Below are 18,081 nucleotides of genomic sequence, written 5' to 3'. Positions count from 1 at the left end.
AGCTATTCAGCCAGTATGCATCGCCCATCTGATGCACTGAATGAGGATAGGCTCCTGTGAAAAAATAGTATGTAATTACTGTAGACTGTATCATAAGGCATAGTGGGGTCAAATTAAAGTTGTACAGGCAACCTTAAATCTAGTATTTCCTAACTTTTGAGTGCTTGACTTTGCAACATTAACACTCTTAATAATTTTTTTGATATAATTTCTAACTTTTAAAAAAAACAAACTGATTGATAAGAAAAATTCTTGTTGGATTTGGTTGGAATCATAGCTTCACAGCACAGAATTCTGCCACTTGAACTAATGGAGTAATGGCTAGCAATAGTAGGCCGTCATCCCCTGTGTGGACAAGCCACTGGAGGGGGAGGAGATGCACACACAGATATTTGCTGACAGCAGAAAAAAGCTGAGGCTTGGGATTTTGAATTCCATTCCAGGTTCAGTAGGGAAGTGTGGTATAGCAATCAAAGATGCTCCTGCCTCTGTCTCTCTATGCTGACAGGCATAATAAAACCACCTCTGCAGGAGTCAGTAGCCATGTCAGTGGAAGAAGCTCTCCCACCAACATAGTGCTTAGGTCGATGCATCTTATGTCGCTTATTCACAATCCTGCGGGATATAAGTTATACTGACATAAGTGGTAGTGTGTACAAGTGAGAGTATTAACTGCCCCTGAAATCATCCCTCAGTTCCTGACTATCTCTAAAATCCCAAAACACTTGTGAGGCTTTACAAAAAAAGACAGACAGTGACAGCTGATTGACTGAGATGAAAAATCTCATATCACTTTTGTTAGAAACTTGGGGTGAGGCCTAAGTACTGCCTAATCTTTATGGAATATGGTATACAGTTGGTTTGGCCATCAGAGTCTGTTACTCCAAAAATGCTCGCAGCCAAGGTAGTGACCACTAGAAATGAGACTTCGTTGCTTTTTCTATTCTCTGTCACTGAATCTACAAGCCCTTTCCCTAAGTCTGGCTAACATAAAACTCAAATATCAAGGATAATTAGTCTCCTGGGAAGGGAGAGTACAAGTTCATAAGATCTTTTAAAAATGGTTTGAAGCAAGGATGGTAAAATATAAGAACATAAGAACTGCCATACTGGGTCAGACCAATGGTCCATCTACCCCAGTATTCTATCTCCCACTGTGGCCAGTATCAGCACTTAAGGAACAGCGTACAGAACAGTGCCATTTTTGAGAGTTCCACACATCTTACCGTACTGGCTTCTGGAAGCCAGAGGTTTAGGGCTGCCACTAGCATGGGGTTATTGCTGACCAGCTTGGCTAAAGCCTTTGATAGACCTATCCTCCATGAACATATCTAGCTCTTTTTTAAACTTTATTATATTTCTGGCTGTCAGAACATCCCATGAGTTCCCCAGGCTGATTGTGCGTTATGTGAAAAATTACTTCCTCTTGTTTGTATTAAACCTGCTACCTGTTATTTCATCAGATGACACCTGCTTTTTGTTTTGTGGGAAAGGAATAACACTTCTATATTCACTTTTTCCACACAATTCAAGTTTTTATAAATCTCTGTCAGACCCCCGCCTTAACTGTCAATTTTCTAAGCTAAACTGCCTACTCTTTATAGTCTTTCTTCATACGGAAGCAATTCCATACTTATGATCATCTTTGCTGCCTTTCTCTGAACGTTTTCCAGTATGTCCAGTATCCTTTTTGAGATGGAGTGACCAGAACTGGATATTGTATTCAAGATGTGGGCACACCATGGATTTATACAGTGGCATTATGGCATTTTCTGTCTTATTTCCTATCCCTTTCCTAATAGTTCCTAACATTCTGTTAGCCTTTTTGACCACAGCTGTACATTGAGCTGTAGTTTTCAGAGAACTATCCATGAGACTCCAAGATCTCTTTCTGGGATGGTAAAAGCTAATTTAGACCTCCTCCTTAGATATGTGTAGCTGAAATTATTTTTTCCGATGTGCACTACTTTGCATTTATCAATGTTGAATTTCATTTGCTATTTTGTTGCCCAGGCACCCAGTTTAGTGAGATCCCTCTGTAACTCTTCGCAGTCAGCTTTGGACTTAATTATGTTGAATAGTTTTGTACCATCTGAACTCTTTGCCACTTCACTGTGCACTCCTTTTTCCAGATCATTAATGAATTTACTGAACAGCACAGGTCCCAGGACAGAACCATGAGGGACCCTGCTGGTTACCTCTCTCCATTGTGAAAACTATTTATTCTAACCCATTGTTTCCTATCTTTTAACCAGTTACTGATCCAAGAGACGACCTTCTCTGTTATCCCATGACTACTTAGTTTCCTTAAGAGCCTTTGGTGAGGAACCTTGTCAAAGGCTTACTGAAAATCCAAGTATGCTACACCATTGTCCACATGCTTGTTGACACCCTCAGAGAATTCTAATGGATTGGTGAAGCACGACTTCCCTTTACAACAAACCGTGTGCATCTACATGTCTGATAATTCTGCTCTTTTGTAGTTTCTAACAATTTGCCCGGTACTGAAATTAGGCTTATCGACTGTAATTGCCAGGATTGCCTCAGGAGCTCTTTTTAAAAATCAGCATTACACCAGATTGTGGTCCCTTACATAATAACATGGTGCATAGAAACAACAGCTTGATGAATGAACACATCGATTACACCAGAGACAAGAAAAAAATCTAAATGGACTGAAAGTAGGATAAAGGATTTTAACTTGAGCAACCTTTTATAATCAGTTCTATCTAGCAGCATAGCACTTCCTGGACTCCCAAACAACTGTCTGGATCTCCTCAGATAAGCATAAAACATTCTGTCCTCAAAATCTAACAGCCATGATGTCAGATAAAGAAAGGACTTGAAGTCTGGATACACTGCATTGTTGGGAAAGAAATCTTTAACACAACAGGAGAGTGAATGGACGATCTTTGGAAAGAGCAAGAATTTCTAAGGACCAGGACTGCCTTTCCTACAGTGGTGCAACTAATATCACCCCGTCTCTGTTCTGCCTAATTTTCCTGAAGTCCTCTGGGAATTAAAGAAAATGAAGAAAACCACAAAGGGGCTCTTCCACCCGACTGCTATGACAGAGGCTTCATAGAGCTGGCTATACTGGCTCTGCGCAGTCCAGGAAAGGCGCAAAGAGTCATGAGCAGATTGGATGATCTTGCTCTTAGTGTACATTATGTTTAACCATTTCATGGCATATTAGGTCTTTATATGATGTCAAATTAGATTAATGTATGTTCTTGGAAGATGTAGAAAAAATCAATACAAATTCAGAATGTTTTACTTGGATTAGAATATTCCTTAAAATGGCTTTTAAGACCTCAAGCTGTGAATATCAGAAAAGATGAAGTTTTTTTTTCTAAACCAATCATCTTCAATGAACTTCAGCGACAAAAAGAACATAACGTATATTTTACATATATGCTTTTGGAAAGGGGATCGGGGGGGGGACTGAGAACAAGATTCAGACAACAAAAATAAACACTAATAACTTAAGCAGAAGGTGATTGTAACATAAAGAAAGTATTTTGTGTACAATATAATGATGGACCTACATTCAATGGGTCAAAATTCATATATACATCCAACTCAAATTTGGCCCAAGAGAGATAGAGAGCTGAACAGCTGAAATGGCTATTGTATTAAAAACCTCTTTGTGGACTTTTGATTATGGACAAACCATAAAAAATAGGAAAAAGGCAATTTTTTAAAAGGTCTTGTTAGTGATAAAAGTTTATGATACAGCAAATTTTAATACTCTAATAAAATAATAATGTATGTAGTTTGCGCTGCAAATTTACACAGCACTTTTTCAACACAGAATAAGGACTCTGAGAGAAAGGACTTATAATTAATATGATTCACCTAATTTCTGTATCTGAAAACATTTATAAATGATATTTACTAATATTACTCTCCAAAAAATACCATAACCAAAGCCCCAGGTCTGCATTGTGATCTGTACAGGAGTACAAGTCTACTTGCATGGATCACCATGCAGAATAAGGGCCCAAGATAGTAAGAAGTACCTGGCCCTTTCCCGTGCTGCATCTTCCCGTGCTTTCTCTTTCTCTTGCCGCTGCTGTTCAATCCGAGCCTCTTGTTCTTTCCTCTTCATCAGCAGCTCTTCAACCCGGGCTTGGCGTTCTGCTTCCAGAGCTCTTTTACGCTCCTAATGATAGAAATGTTATTTTCAGCTACTCACTTTTATTTACAAATTAACAATGGTATGAAACCATACTTTACCATTATTAAAGTCTCTAAGGACCAGATATGCACTAGACAGAAGCCTTGACGCCTGCACACAAAGATGCTCACAAATGTACACACATAACCACCTAAATAATAATTTGAATGTGCAATTGTATGCACTCCTATAGGCAGTAAATGGGTATACATTTTTGTTTGCACATGAAAGACTATTTACTCAATAATTGACTCAAAAAAGACTGACCAAGTAACAGTAACATTTGGGTATATTCTATACTTCTTAGAGGTTGAAGACTGTATGCTATAAAAACAAAATAGCCTCTCAAAGAACTCCAAAATCTTTGAGCATGATCCTAGAAGCATTTTGCATGGTAACTTAAGTACTGGATATGCAATCTTTACATCTATTAAGACCAAACAACTTATCTATGGTTTTGATTTTACACTAATAAAAAGTCAGGAAATTCAAAGTCATTATGACAACAGAAGCCATAACTTAGCCCCCTTTCCACATTTGTAATATTTTGTGTTACTACATATGGTGTTAGTTTTAATGTCTTAATATACATGTGCAATGTGGCTGGGTTATGGTTACTGTAGGAACCATACATGATTATTCTAACTTGTATGTGTATAAAATTTCAATAACATTGTGTGAATGCATTTAATTTCCTTCTTTTAAAGAAGGTAAACAAGAAAAGTAACCGCATGTTTCACTGTGATTGTACAATTAAATAAATGCACAAAAGTGCAAACTGCCATATGAAATATACAAAGTGCATCATGGGGCACTGCAGAAAAGACTGCAAGAATGCTGGACCTCCCCAACACAACTCTATAAGGGTATGTCTATGCTGCAATGTAAGCTCAGACTCAGACTGGAGCCCAAACCCTGCTTCAGCCTACACATAAACCTCTCTGACTTGGGCTTGGATCTAGGATCCTGGGACTATTTGGGGCTGGAGGGTTCAAGCCTGAGTCAATCTGGGACCCAGAGTTCGAGCCCTATTGCATTGCAGAGTAGATGCGGTCCCATTGACGCAGGTTCTGGGAATCCACCAAAAGCATCTCACAGTCCCATGGCCCAGCTTCCTTTGTCCTCTCTAGTCTGAGAATCTCCAGTTGACTCCAGGGAAACAGAAGCAGCGCCTTTTGGTGTAGTGCAGCAGCTCGGTAAGTTAGTGTTTAACCTTTTCATTGTCTTCTGAAACACTGAGCTGCAAACACACCATCAGACAGCCTTCTGTATTTGCAATGTGCTGTGCACAGAAATAGCACAGTAGGAGGCTGAAGGTTTTAGTCTTTAGTTAGGCAAAGGGATCTGTGGACAGAAAGGAATGGTGGTGGCATGTGGGACTGTAAGACTGCTTGGAGGATTTCCTTTAGCTGGGACTGAGAGGGGCCTAGAGCCCCTGATGAGGGGCCCATCAGGGCAGGACTATAGAAGTGGCAGGTACTCAAGGGAGCAAAAGCAGGCTGAGACCAAAGAAAAACAGGCTGCAGGCACAAAGGAGTGGATCATCCCTTGAAGATGAGGAGGAAAGCTAAGGAGGTGATCATTAGGGACAAGTGTTCTTCATGGATTTAACCAGCCCAATGGGTCTCTTTCGCAAGTGGTGAGCCACACAATCTTTGGGAACCCAGGGTTTTTTTTTGAGTGATCAGTCCAAGTTCTATCAAGGTAGAGGGGGTAAGTATGTTTTCTGGTTCCTGTGTAGTTACCGTTGTCTCAGCATGACCCTCTAAGTTATCAGAGGTGAAACAGTGAGAGCTGTTTTTCCATAAAGAGACAGAATCTTACTCACCACTGACACTATCAACTGCACAGGATTAAGTGAGCACTGAAGGAAGCGTGATTAAAGATTCACAGGTGAAAGATACTTGTGGTGATCTGAAGGATGTATACGAAAGAAGAGGGAGTTTACATAAGAGAAAAATTTATGCTTTGGTTTGTAATATAGGAAGCAGTGCCAAACAGTGGATGTATGATGCTAGAGAAATCTAGCATTCAAAGGGCATAGTCAAAAATCCAGAATTCCAGGAACACACAAGCATTTTCTTTGTGTGTTTAAGTAGCCCTATAAAATTGGAATACTTAAGATAGTATTCATATGATGACTACTTAACTACAGTTTTTGCATTGAATATCTTCAGGTTTTCATCATAAAGCCCTCAGTATTGCTAAAACCTATCTGCTATTCCATTACAAGAAAACTATTACATTCTTTAAAAATCTGAAGACAGGAGAGTCCCAACTATCCAGTATTTGTATAAACAGCCCTGTACAGCGTTTAACAATCACATTTTTCCTAACTTCCTGAAGCATTATAAAGAAGCTATCTGTGGAATCTTGCTTTTTTGTAATTTAGTATAGGAGATAAATCAAAATTTTCATACATTATGGAAACATAACTAAGAGCAAATGTGCTGCTTTTATTGTATTTTTGCAACTATTTTTTTCACTTGAAAAGTTACATTATACCTGAACAGCTTCATCACGTGCTTGCTTTTCTTCCTGCCTCCGTTGGCGTTCTTCCTGTAATTCATTGAGTCTTTGTTCATATTCTTTTAGTTTGGACAACACATCATGACGTTTATTTTGGGCTTCTAAGGTGTTTATAAATGCAATTTCATTTACCTGCAATTAAACCACAGCGTACAAGACATTTGAAGAGTTAAAGTATCATTCTCTGGTTAGTGGAGTCTATCCCATCTCTAACTTTTGCGGATAAGAGGTTTGCAGCACAGTGTATCCTTTCCCATGTCCCTGGTTTTTCACCAAAGATTCTCATGTTTAGTCTCAATCTGATGTGATCCTTTGTTAAGGATTTGGATATACATGAGAAAAAATAGGCATCTTTTAAAATAATTTACCTAGGTTATCCTACATATCAAGAACTACTATAAACTAAACCCCTATTTTTAATAAGGTCCTGATTTAGAAAGGTACTAAAGCACATGCCTACCTTTACTCATGAGCAGCTCCACTGAATTTAATGGGACTGTTCTCCTATTTAAGTACTTTGCTGAATATCTTTAATAATCTTTTTAAAATTAAATTTACTTTAGACTGTAATACCAACTAACAGTCTGTGGGTTGCAACCAATCTCATATACTAACATAACATTTTAGGTTTCCGTTTTTTAAAATAAAAACATAGGTCTCTATCCTGCAAGCATTTACTCGTGCTTCACTTTACACGTGTGAGCAGTCCCACTGATTTCAATTTAAATGTTCGTAGGATTGGGTCTATATGATGCAATCCCTTATCTCACATCTGCAACAACTAGGATTATTGTTAAAAGTCCACAAAAAGGCAGCATTACTTAGGCGCAGATCCTGAAACTGGATTTACATCGGTAGACTCTTCTCCCCACCTAGAACATCTAGAAGAGGCCCTAGGCATTTTGTTGGCCAGGGCAGAAAACATTTTCGGTACCCCATCCCTTCTAAGCAGCTGAGTAAAGAAAGGCTGATCAATCAGCAGAGCAAATAAATGAAGGACTGCAGGGATGCAAGGATCAGATCGTCAATATCCAGTTGCAAGATCAGGCCTTAAACAGTTAAAACAAAGCACTGGGAGCCAAGAGACTTCGGTTCTCTTTCTTTCTCGGTCACAGACTTGCAAGTCATTTAATCTGTGTGCCTCAATTCTTCTATCTGCAAAATGGGGATAGGAATAGTTACCGCACAACAGCGTTATGAAGTTTAATTCACTGCCATTTGTAAAACATTCAGATATTCTTAGCTCAAAGACATTACAAAAATTATATTTATTCCTACTACAGAGTTGCACACATCAGTACGTAAGTCAGCATAAGAAACGAAGCATGAGAGTTGATATTCCTTATAATTTTTTTTTATCTCAGTGTAACTGAGGACAACATATTCAAATAAGTAAAGGATCACATGCTTTGTTGCTTCTGAAGGCCAAGCCATACACCTAATGAGAGCAGCATGTTAAGCTGCACTTATAATAGGTGTAGGAAGCAGCAAGGGGCACTAGAGCGATTTCTCTGCTGGAAGCATGAAATGGGCACTCTGTGAGCCTTACTTTCCTGTCACGTCCTCCAACAGAAATCAGATTTTTCTGATTTTCACCAAAACTAATAGGGTTCTCCCAACTGACACCCAGACGAGTCCTTAAAATTTTGGAATTAATCAGATGCAGTGTTTGCAAGCAAGTTGAATCGAGGGCCTTGCTTTCCTCACACATTATTTATTTAACAGGGTAGCCCAAGGAGTATAAACAAGCTATCAAGAAATGGGATAAGCTATCAAGAAAAAGTTAAATTTAGGCTTAATATCAGGAAAATCTTCCCAATAATGAAATGTATGGGACTGTGGAAATTTTCTCAGGGTAAGTTAGTGAAGCCACATAATTTGAGAAATTTAAAACAAGAATAGATAATGCACTAGCCCAGGGGTCGGCAACCTCTGGCATGCGGCTCGCCAGGGTAAGCACCCTGGCGAGCCGGACCAGTTTGTTTACCTGCTGTCTCCAAAGGTTCGGCCGATCGCTGCTCCCACTGGCTGCAGTTTGCCGCTCCGGACCAATGGGGGCGGCAGGAAGCCGTGGCCGGCATATCCCTAGGACCACGCCACTTTCCGCAGCCCGCATTGGCCCAGAGTAGTGAACTGTGGCCAGTGGGAGCAGCGATCAGCCGAACCTGTGGAGGCGGCAGGTAAACAAACTCGTCCGGCCTGCCAGGGTTATTACTTGACAAGCTGTCTGCCATAGGTTGCCGACCCTTGCACTAGCCAATACACTCACGTGAGTAAAGTTATGCATGTGCATTAGTGTTTGTAGGATCAGGGCCTATATGATTCATTCAGTCTTTTTCAACTTTTACTTTGAAAATTGTATGTATTTATAGATTTATTAAATTCTGATATTTACCTCACAAAATGGAATGTTTTAAAAGTGGGTATATACATATTTGTAATTAAGGAAAATATATCAAGCTCAATAGTCTTTTTCTTTCATACCTTGTTATGATCTATTTCATAAATCTATATTTACTATTTTATTGATCCACAGTAGAACAGTATATAACATTTTAATTCTAAAATTGCCATTGATAAATAACTCATGAAAAATTGATGCATAGGAGCCAATTTTGAAGTGCTTTTCAGATATTTTAATTTTTTACATTAAATATATGCAAAAATTTAAGCTTTGTATTCCCAGTACTATACAATCATTATTTTATTATAAATTATTTGAAATAAGTGTATTTTTTACCCTCTCTTCATACTCAAGACCTGCTGAAAAGATTTTGGTGAACCTTAATACATATATATACGTAATATTTGCATCATGGTGAATGTTTCAGAAAGGTATATGTGACTGAGAAAAAGCAAACTATTATTTAATCTTAAATAAAATATATTTTAGAAGGAAAGTTATTGAGGAAAAAAACACAAAAAGTTATTAGCATTGACAAAACACATAGGAAATACTGAATATAAAAGAGAGTACATTGTCATACACAACCTGTCTATTACATTTGTGTGAATCCATAAAAGGATCATGCAGATGTAAATCTGTGGAACTAATAAGAGGCCAAATAAAAGGTAGATTTTTCTGCTTTGTTTACTGACTAGAATACATTTACAGAATGGATTTTGCAGTTCAGTGAACAGCAAGCAGTGGGAATTTGGAAAACCAATTGGACAGCAACAGTCATCATGGTCTTTTAACTGTACTACACATCAGCTAGTATTTCTGTAAACCCAATTAACCTTGGGCTTGTTCACACTTACATTTTATAGTGCTCTAAGTTGCTGACTCAAAGGTGTGAAAGATCACCCCCCTGAGCGCAGCAAGTCTGAGCACTTTAAAGCACTAGTGTAGACAGGCTCTGAGCGCTGAGAGCCGGGCTCCCAGCACTCACAGCTAATCCCCTCGTGGAGGTAGATTACCAGGAGTGCTGGGAGAGAGTTCTCCCAGCACACCCGCACTTCAAAGTGCTGCCGCGGGAACGCTCCTGTGCCAGCACTTTGAAGTTTCCAGTGTAGACATACCCCTTGATCTTCAAGAACAAAAGAACCACAAGAGGCAGCAGATTTCACACATTAAACATAAACAACATTTCAAACATCGGCTTGGTTGGGAATTATGTTAAGTGTGATTTAGTTAATATGATTACAGAAGTCACACTGGTTTAATGAAATAATAATGAAGGTAACTGTGTGAGACTGAATTAGATAGTTTAGAAGAGAGTCTAGACTAAGTGACAGAAACAACCATTAAGTTAAACTGCTAAACCAATTTTGTCATGATTATGATAATTAACAAGGTTGAAAAGGTGTATCAATCATAGTTCAGATACAGAGCTTCACTACATATACAACAAAGCATTCTAGTAGTAAGAGGACACCTTTGTTACAGTAGAAAGGAGCTTTAAAATAAATTCTTCTAAGTTAATAAAGTAACAGTTCTTCAATAAACTAAAACGAAAAGCATTTATCAGCAACTACCACCTTAGTTCAAGTCAATAAACCATTGATATGTTTTGTCTATCTTCCCAGAATAAATACACTATGCCAAATACTTAGTCCTGCCATGACTGCAGGGAACTGAACTAGATGACCTCAAGGTCCCTTCCAGTCCTATGATTCTATTATAAGATTACATGCTCTCCAATAATTTAACAACATTACTAACAACATATTGATTTTAAAAGAAAAAGAAACAACAGCTGAAAACACAACCATCAGTGCATTTAATTAATGTAAAAAATTAATATTCTAATCTACATTCTTGTTTCTTCAGCGAGGTACTTCACAGACCCAGGAGGTAAGTAAATTTTAAAGTGTAATAAGTCTATAGTGGGGGCTCTCAATCACGTTCAGTGCACTGATCATGAGTCACTACTTTACTTGTGTTTGGGATTCCAGCCATATCTAAATCCAAACCACTGGGAAGGAACAGTGGGTTAGTTTGAACACGTGAAAAATGTTACAGGACTCCATTTAAAGGGCCAGATTGTCCCTTAGTCCTAGAGTGGGGGTGTAGCATAGGAAGAGCACAATGAGCTTTCCTCACTTTGCACATCTCATGCAAACTACAGGGACAATTGTAATTAAAAGGACAGGCTCCTTCTGTGAACCTTCAGGGGTGCAAATTACCAAAAGACCCATTATGCACTCTCAGGTGTAGAGGAGACTGTACTATGCACTATCCAAAGGCTGCTCTTTATTCAAATCTCTCCTTAAAACATATTTCTTCCACTAAGCTTAGCAATGATAGTTCACCCATGAAGGGATTTTTTTTTAAAAGAAAATGTTCACCATTCTGAAACCGAACCTTATCTGCTTGACTGGTGATCATATGTCTGATCCATATTGCCTTCATATATCTGATCATAAGATCATGTATAGTGCTGAGCACACTCAATAAATAATAAATATTTTTCTATACAGACATCCTACCTTTGCTTCTTCTTCTTGTGCTTTTTTCACAATTGCCTGTAACTGCACTTCACGTTTAAATTCAGCATGAAGTAATTTTTCCTCCATCATCCTGCGTCTCTGGTCCAGTAATTCTTCTTTCCACTTTCGCACATCTTTCTCCTACACACAGTGAGTTAGTACATTATTAATACAATACAGCAGTTAATGTCTGAATTTTCCCCAGTGTTTTCCACTTTGTAACCTTTACCTACACTTGTGACAGTACAAAGTTAAGCTATCCTGCAAAACCCTGCAGTAATTTCAGTCTAGCTCAAAGGGAACTGAGTCAAAAAATGCTAAAATTAAGTGAGCTCTTTTGATATGTCTCAGTATTTAGAGCACTTTCTCTGAGTAAAAAGGACTTAGTGTGAGATTTTCTCATAAATCTCACACCGCTTAATGATTTAGCAATAACTCTTTGTTTAATGATCTCAACACTATTTTACAAGGCCAGTGCAGTATTGTACGCAGTATGACAAAAGCCTTTTGATTCAGGTAATATAACAAGCTCAAAAGGAGCCCTCAGACGGGGCGCAGATCAGGCCCTTCTGATGAAGCCAATCCCTAGAAGCACCAGGGACTCCTGCAGTAACAGCTTGGAGCAGCACAGAAGGAAGAGATATCTGCACCGCCACTGGATGCTAGCAATATCAGAAGACTGCTCTTTACAATCTGAAGTATGAACATGATTTTCTTACTGATGGCTGGTTGCTCACCCCAATCTCCTCTCATTCCTCTCCTGCACAATCCTATACCTACCAGTGACCTCTCACGCCTTTCCCGTACCTATCTCTCCATCCCCAACATTGTCCCTCTTCCCTTTTATTCCTTATTGACTATTTCATTCCCCTTGCCCTGTCTGGCTCCCAAAATAGATAGAGAGATAGAAAGAGTGAGAGATAGATGAAAATGAACTAACAAGATGCGTGCCTGTCATCACTCTGATCAGCGGTTTGTGTGTTTTTTATCCCCCTCCCCCTGTCTTTTTTCTGTTGCTTCTCTTTTAACACTCGAGGAAGACACATCGCACAATGGGAGCCCAATCTAGAATGACACTTTGGGTAACAAATAATAATAATAATATACAAGCCTCCTAGAAAGTCAGGTCAATTGTGTCATGCACTAAGATTCTGCTAACTCAGACCCAGAAGACAAGGTTCATTCTGAAATTAGCTCTGAATTTAATCGTAGAGTATGTTTTTGGACCATGTGAACAAAATATACTCTTCTAAATTAAAATAAACTGGATCTTTTTAACTATAGAAAGCTTACCCGCTCCATCAGTTTTTGAAGCTTTAGCGTTTTCTCTTCACGTAACTTTTCTCTCAGCTGTTGAGCTTTCATCTGTTTCTCCTCATGTTTCTTTTTAGATTCTGCTATTGTTCTTTTAATATACACATAATAAAATAAGTTAATGAGACAAAGAACTGAGATTGACAATCCTATAAGCAATTCAGCTATCCAAATATATTTAAGAAAGTAAAAAAAGCATTATACTGCTGAAATGTAACTTATTTGATTTAATCTAATTTATAGGTATTTGATTAATATATTTAATATTATCCTTGTTCTGTTCTTTTAATCTCAGAACATTTTAGCATTTGAACTACTGTACAATACAGTACAAATGTAACAAACTTTATAACAATAATAACCAGCTCTTATATAAGTTTTTTTCCCTCCACAAATTACAAAGCACTTTATAAAGAAGACAAGAAATTATTAACATAAAAACTTCATGCAACAGTTGAATCTACTTCTATTTTGGCTATTCAAGACAGTTGAAAATTCTAAGACCTTTTGCGAGATGGTGAAGAGAGTTTCTCATGCATATGTATTCCATGGCCTGGTGGACGCGCAGGTTCTTCTTCCACTATATCACCCCATGAATTATTTTGACGCCATGATTCACGAGCTGCACAGAAAGGAAACAATAACTTACATAATTTAAAATATAATGTCCAACAATATCCAACTAACATAATTCTGAACTTCTCAATGATTTGGGAGTCATTTCTATTCCAAATGCATAACTGAGTATGAAAAGAAAGTCTCTTTCATAAACTGTCATTTTGTGTGTCTAGATGAATACATAAATCTTTACCTTCATAATCTGCCAGGACATCATTCCAGTCCATAGACATGCCACAGAAAGATATACTTCCACTGCCCATGCTAGCCTGAAATTTCACAAAATGACCCATGAAATCAAAACATACTAGATGGATTTTACAATGCTGTACAAACTTAGATTAAAGATTAAAGGCAATTAAAAGAGATACCTCTGCAGAAATACAGTGAATCCTAAGAGAAGTCAATTTTTATGTAATTTTTAATTGCAGAATAATGCCTTAATTACAAATGACAGCTCCACCTGCTACTAAGCATTTTACATCTCAAAGACTAATAAACAACCATAAAGTCCTACACCCTGTTTACTGAATCTTGAGTTTTGTATTATTGTTCTTATAAGTTTCACAGAACTGTTCAAATGTCCCAGTAGGGACTGGGGCTCCACTCTGCTAGGTACTATATAAACATAGTCCCTACCCTAAAGTGCTCATAAGCGAAGGATACAGTCCTGCAAATATACATGAATCACTTTACTCAGATGAGTAGTCTTCCTCAACTAAATTCTATGCAAAGTCTCTCAAATGTGTATTTCCAGGATTGTGCCCTAAATAATTAATCTCTGTGTTTTCAAAATGATGTGTGGGGTTTTAGCTACCTTATTCCCATAGTCACTTGCAGACTCTTTCTGCTACCGCCAGTCACACTGAGTAGTACCCTACTCCATGAGTGGACACATAGCCCTTGTCTACAATATGAGTTAAGGTCGAATTTAGTAGTGTTAGATCGATTTAACCCTGCACTCATCCACACAACAAAGCCATTTTTGTCGACTTAAAGGGGTCTTAAAATCGATTTCTGTACTCCTGCCCGATGAGGGGATTAGCGCTGAAATTGACATCGCCGGGTCAAATTTGAGGGTAGTGTGGACGCAATTCGACAGTACTGGCCTCCGGGAGCTATCCCAGAGTGCTCCATTGTGACTGCTCTGGACAGCACTCTCAATTCACATGCACTGGCCAGGTAGACAGGAAAAGCCCGGTGAACATTTGAACTTCATTGCCTGTTTGGCCAGCGTGGCAAGCTCATCAGCAGAGATGACCATGGAGTCCCAGAATTGTAAAAGAGCTCCAGCATGGACCGAATGGGAGGTACTGGATCTGATCGCTATATGGGGAGATGAATCCATGCTATCAGAACTCCATTCCAAAAGACGAAATGCCAAAATATTTGAAAAAAAAATCTTCAAGGGCATGAAGGACAGAGGCTATAACAGGGACCTGCAGCAGTGCCACGTGAAACTTAAGAAGTTCAGGCAAGCCTACCAAAAAACCAAAGAGGCAAACGGCCGCTCCAAGTCAGACCCCCAGACATGCCGCTTCTATCATGAGCTGCATGCAATTCTAAGGGGTGCCCCTACAATTACCCCACCCCTGTACATGGACTCCTGCAAGGGAGTCTCACACAACAGGGATGAGGATTTTGGGGACAAGGAAGATGATGAGGAGGAGGTGATTGATGATAGTGCACCGCAGGCAAGTGGATAAACCATTCTCCCGACAGCCAGGAACTGTTTATCACCCTGGAGACATTATCCTCCCATTACGGCTCCCAGACCTTGAAGGTGGAAAAGGCACCTCTGGTGAGTGTACCTTTGCCATGAAGACGTGGGATGTATTCACGGCCAGTAAAACTACTGGAATGCAATCAAGCAACATCCATTCTTTATCTCTCTGTTATTCTCAGGAGAGTGATATCATTCATGGTCACCTGGTTGAAATAGGGGAGTTTTATTAAGGTGACATTCAGAGGTGGCCGTTCCTGCTGGGCTGTGTGCCAACCCATTTTAAATGGTCAACCCAACTCTTCCTTTTTTTCCTTCCACAGCTGCAAATGTTTCAACACTCCCCCTATCATCTCCGTCCCAGAGGCTAGCGTAGATAAGACGACGAAAAAAATGCACTTGCAATGAAATGTTCTCTGAGCTCATGGAGTCCTCCCGCACTGAATGCATGGAGGCAGACAATGTGAGATTCCAGGAAAGAACAAAATGAACATGAGGACAGGAGGGACGCACAAGAGGATAGATGGCTGGAGTGAGAGGATAGATGGCAGCAGCGTGATGACAGGAGGCAGGATGCAATGCTGAGGCTATTGGAGGATCAAACTGATATGCTCCAGCATATGGTTGAGGTGCAGGGAAGGCAGCAGGAGCACAGATAGCCACTGCAGCCCCTGTGTAACCAACCACCCTCCTCCCCAAGTTCCATAGCCTCCTCACCCAGATGCCCAAGAACGCTGGGGGGGACCACACTCTGGGAACCCAGCGACTCCACCCCAGAGGACTGCCCAAGCAACAGAAGGCTGGCATTCAATAAGATTTGAAGTGCAGTGTGGCCCTGTCCTTCCCTTCTCCCCTCCTCCACCATCCCACCTGGCGCCTCCCTCCTCCAACACCCCTCCTGGGCTACCTTGGCAGTTATCCCCCTATTTGTGTGATGAATTAATAAAGAATGCAAGAATGTGAAGCAACAATGACATTATTGCCTCTGCAAGCGGTGATCGAAGGGGGGATGGGAGGGTGTTTAGCTTACAGGGAAGTAGAGTGAACCAAGGCGGGTAGGGACGTGTTCATCACGGAGAAACAAACAGAACTTTCACACCGTAGCTTGGCCAGTCATGAAACTGGTTTTCAAAGCTTCTCTGATGCACAGCGCGCCCTGCTGTGCTCTTCTAACTGCCCTGGTGTCGGGCTGCGCGCAATCAGAAGCCAGGCAATTTGCCTCAACGTCCCACCCTGCCATAAATGTCTCCCCTTTACTGTCACAGATATTGTGGAGCACATAGCAAGCAGTAATAACAATGGTAATATTGGTCTCGCTGAGGTCTAACTGAGTCAGTAAACTACGCCAATGCGCTTTTAAACATCCAAATGCATATTCTACCACCATTCTGCACTTGCTCAGCCTATAGTTGAACAGCTCCTGACTACTGTCCAGGGTGCCTGTGTATGGCTTCATGAGCCATGGCATTAATGAGGAGGCTTGTTTCCCAAGGATATCTATAGGCATTTCAATATCCCCAACAGTTATTTTCTGGTCTGGAAAGTAAGTCCCTTGCTGCAGCCATTCAGACAGACCGGAGTTCCTGAAGATGCGAGCATCATGTACCTTTCCCGACCATCCCACGTTGATGTCGGTGAAATGTCCCTTGTGATCCACCAGTGCTTGCAGCACCATTGAAAAGTATCCCTTGCAGTTTATGGGCTGCCTTGGTGTTCCAGGCCCAAGATAGGGATATGAGTTCCGTCTATTGCCCCACCACAGTTAGGGAATCCCACTGCAGCAAAGCCATCCACTATGACCTGTACATTTCCCAGAGTCACTACCCTTGATAGCAGCAGCTCAGTGATTGTGTTGGCTACCTGGATCACAACAGCCCCCACAGTAGATTTTCCCACTCGAAACTGATTCCCGACTAAGTGGTAGCTGTCTGGCATTGCAAGCTTCCAGAGGGCTATCACCACTCACTTGTGAACTGCAAGAGCTGTTCTCATCTTGGTATTCTTGCGCTTCAGGGCAGGGGAAAGCAAGTCACAAAGTTCCATGAAAGTGCCCTTACGCATGCGAAAGTTTTGCACCCAATGGGAATCATCCCAGACCTGCAACACTATGCGATCCCACTAGTCTGTGCTTGTTTCCCGGGCCCACAATCGGCGTTCCACAGCATGAACCTGCCCCATTACCACCATGACGTCCAAATTGCCAGGGCCCGTGCTTTGAGAGAAGTCTGTGTCCATGTCCTCATCACTGTCGTCACTGCACTGCCGTCGCTTCCTCGCCTGCTTTTGCAGGTTCTGGTGCTGCATATACTGCAGGATAATACGCAAGGTGTTTATGGGGCTCAGGATTGCCATCAGGAATGGTTTGATGAGAACCAAGAAGAAATATGCTCAGCTCTGGAAGTAAAGAGAAAAGCCTTTATCGAATGGCAGAATGATCCCTCCTCAGTCTCCAAACGGGAACATTTCAAGTACCTTCAGAGCAAAACACAGAAAGACCTCCATCAGATACAAGACAGCTGCTGGGAGAGCAAAGCCAAAGAAATCGAGCTCTATGCTGAGACCCACAACTCAAAGATGTTCTTCAGTGCTATCAAGACTGTCTATGGACCTTCTAAACTAAGGACCACCCCACTGCTCTCATCAGACAACACAACGCTGATTAAAGATAAAGAAGGCATCAACGAAAGATGGCGAGAACACTTTAGCAACCTTCTCAATAGACCATCAACCATGAATAATAACATCCTCGATGAAATTCCACAACAACTTGCTCTGACAGATCTTG

The 18,081-nt window shown here is 40.3% G+C and overlaps 1 protein-coding gene across 7 annotated transcripts in view; it reads right to left on the bottom strand.

Moving 5' to 3' along the window:
- Positions 1-18,081, bottom strand: part of SCAPER (S-phase cyclin A associated protein in the ER) — a 357,501-nt gene that overhangs the window by 242,303 nt on the left and 97,117 nt on the right. For all 7 annotated transcript variants that reach the window (XM_050966970.1, XM_050966969.1, XM_050966973.1 and 4 more), the window contains 6 exons: positions 13,767-13,842; positions 13,460-13,577; positions 12,935-13,046; positions 11,642-11,782; positions 6,686-6,841; positions 4,023-4,165 (listed from right to left, as the gene is read on the bottom strand). In XM_050966970.1, the coding sequence (XP_050822927.1) occupies positions 4,023-4,165; positions 6,686-6,841; positions 11,642-11,782; positions 12,935-13,046; positions 13,460-13,577; positions 13,767-13,842 (746 nt within the window). The remainder of the gene's footprint in view (positions 1-4,022; positions 4,166-6,685; positions 6,842-11,641; positions 11,783-12,934; positions 13,047-13,459; positions 13,578-13,766; positions 13,843-18,081) is intronic.

The sequence above is a fragment of the Gopherus flavomarginatus genome, chromosome 9, assembly GCF_025201925.1.
Source record: "Gopherus flavomarginatus isolate rGopFla2 chromosome 9, rGopFla2.mat.asm, whole genome shotgun sequence".
Classification (NCBI taxonomy): Eukaryota; Metazoa; Chordata; order Testudines; family Testudinidae; genus Gopherus; species Gopherus flavomarginatus.
The sequence above is the reverse complement of the archived record's forward strand: the minus strand, read 5'-3'. Positions and strand labels throughout refer to the sequence as shown.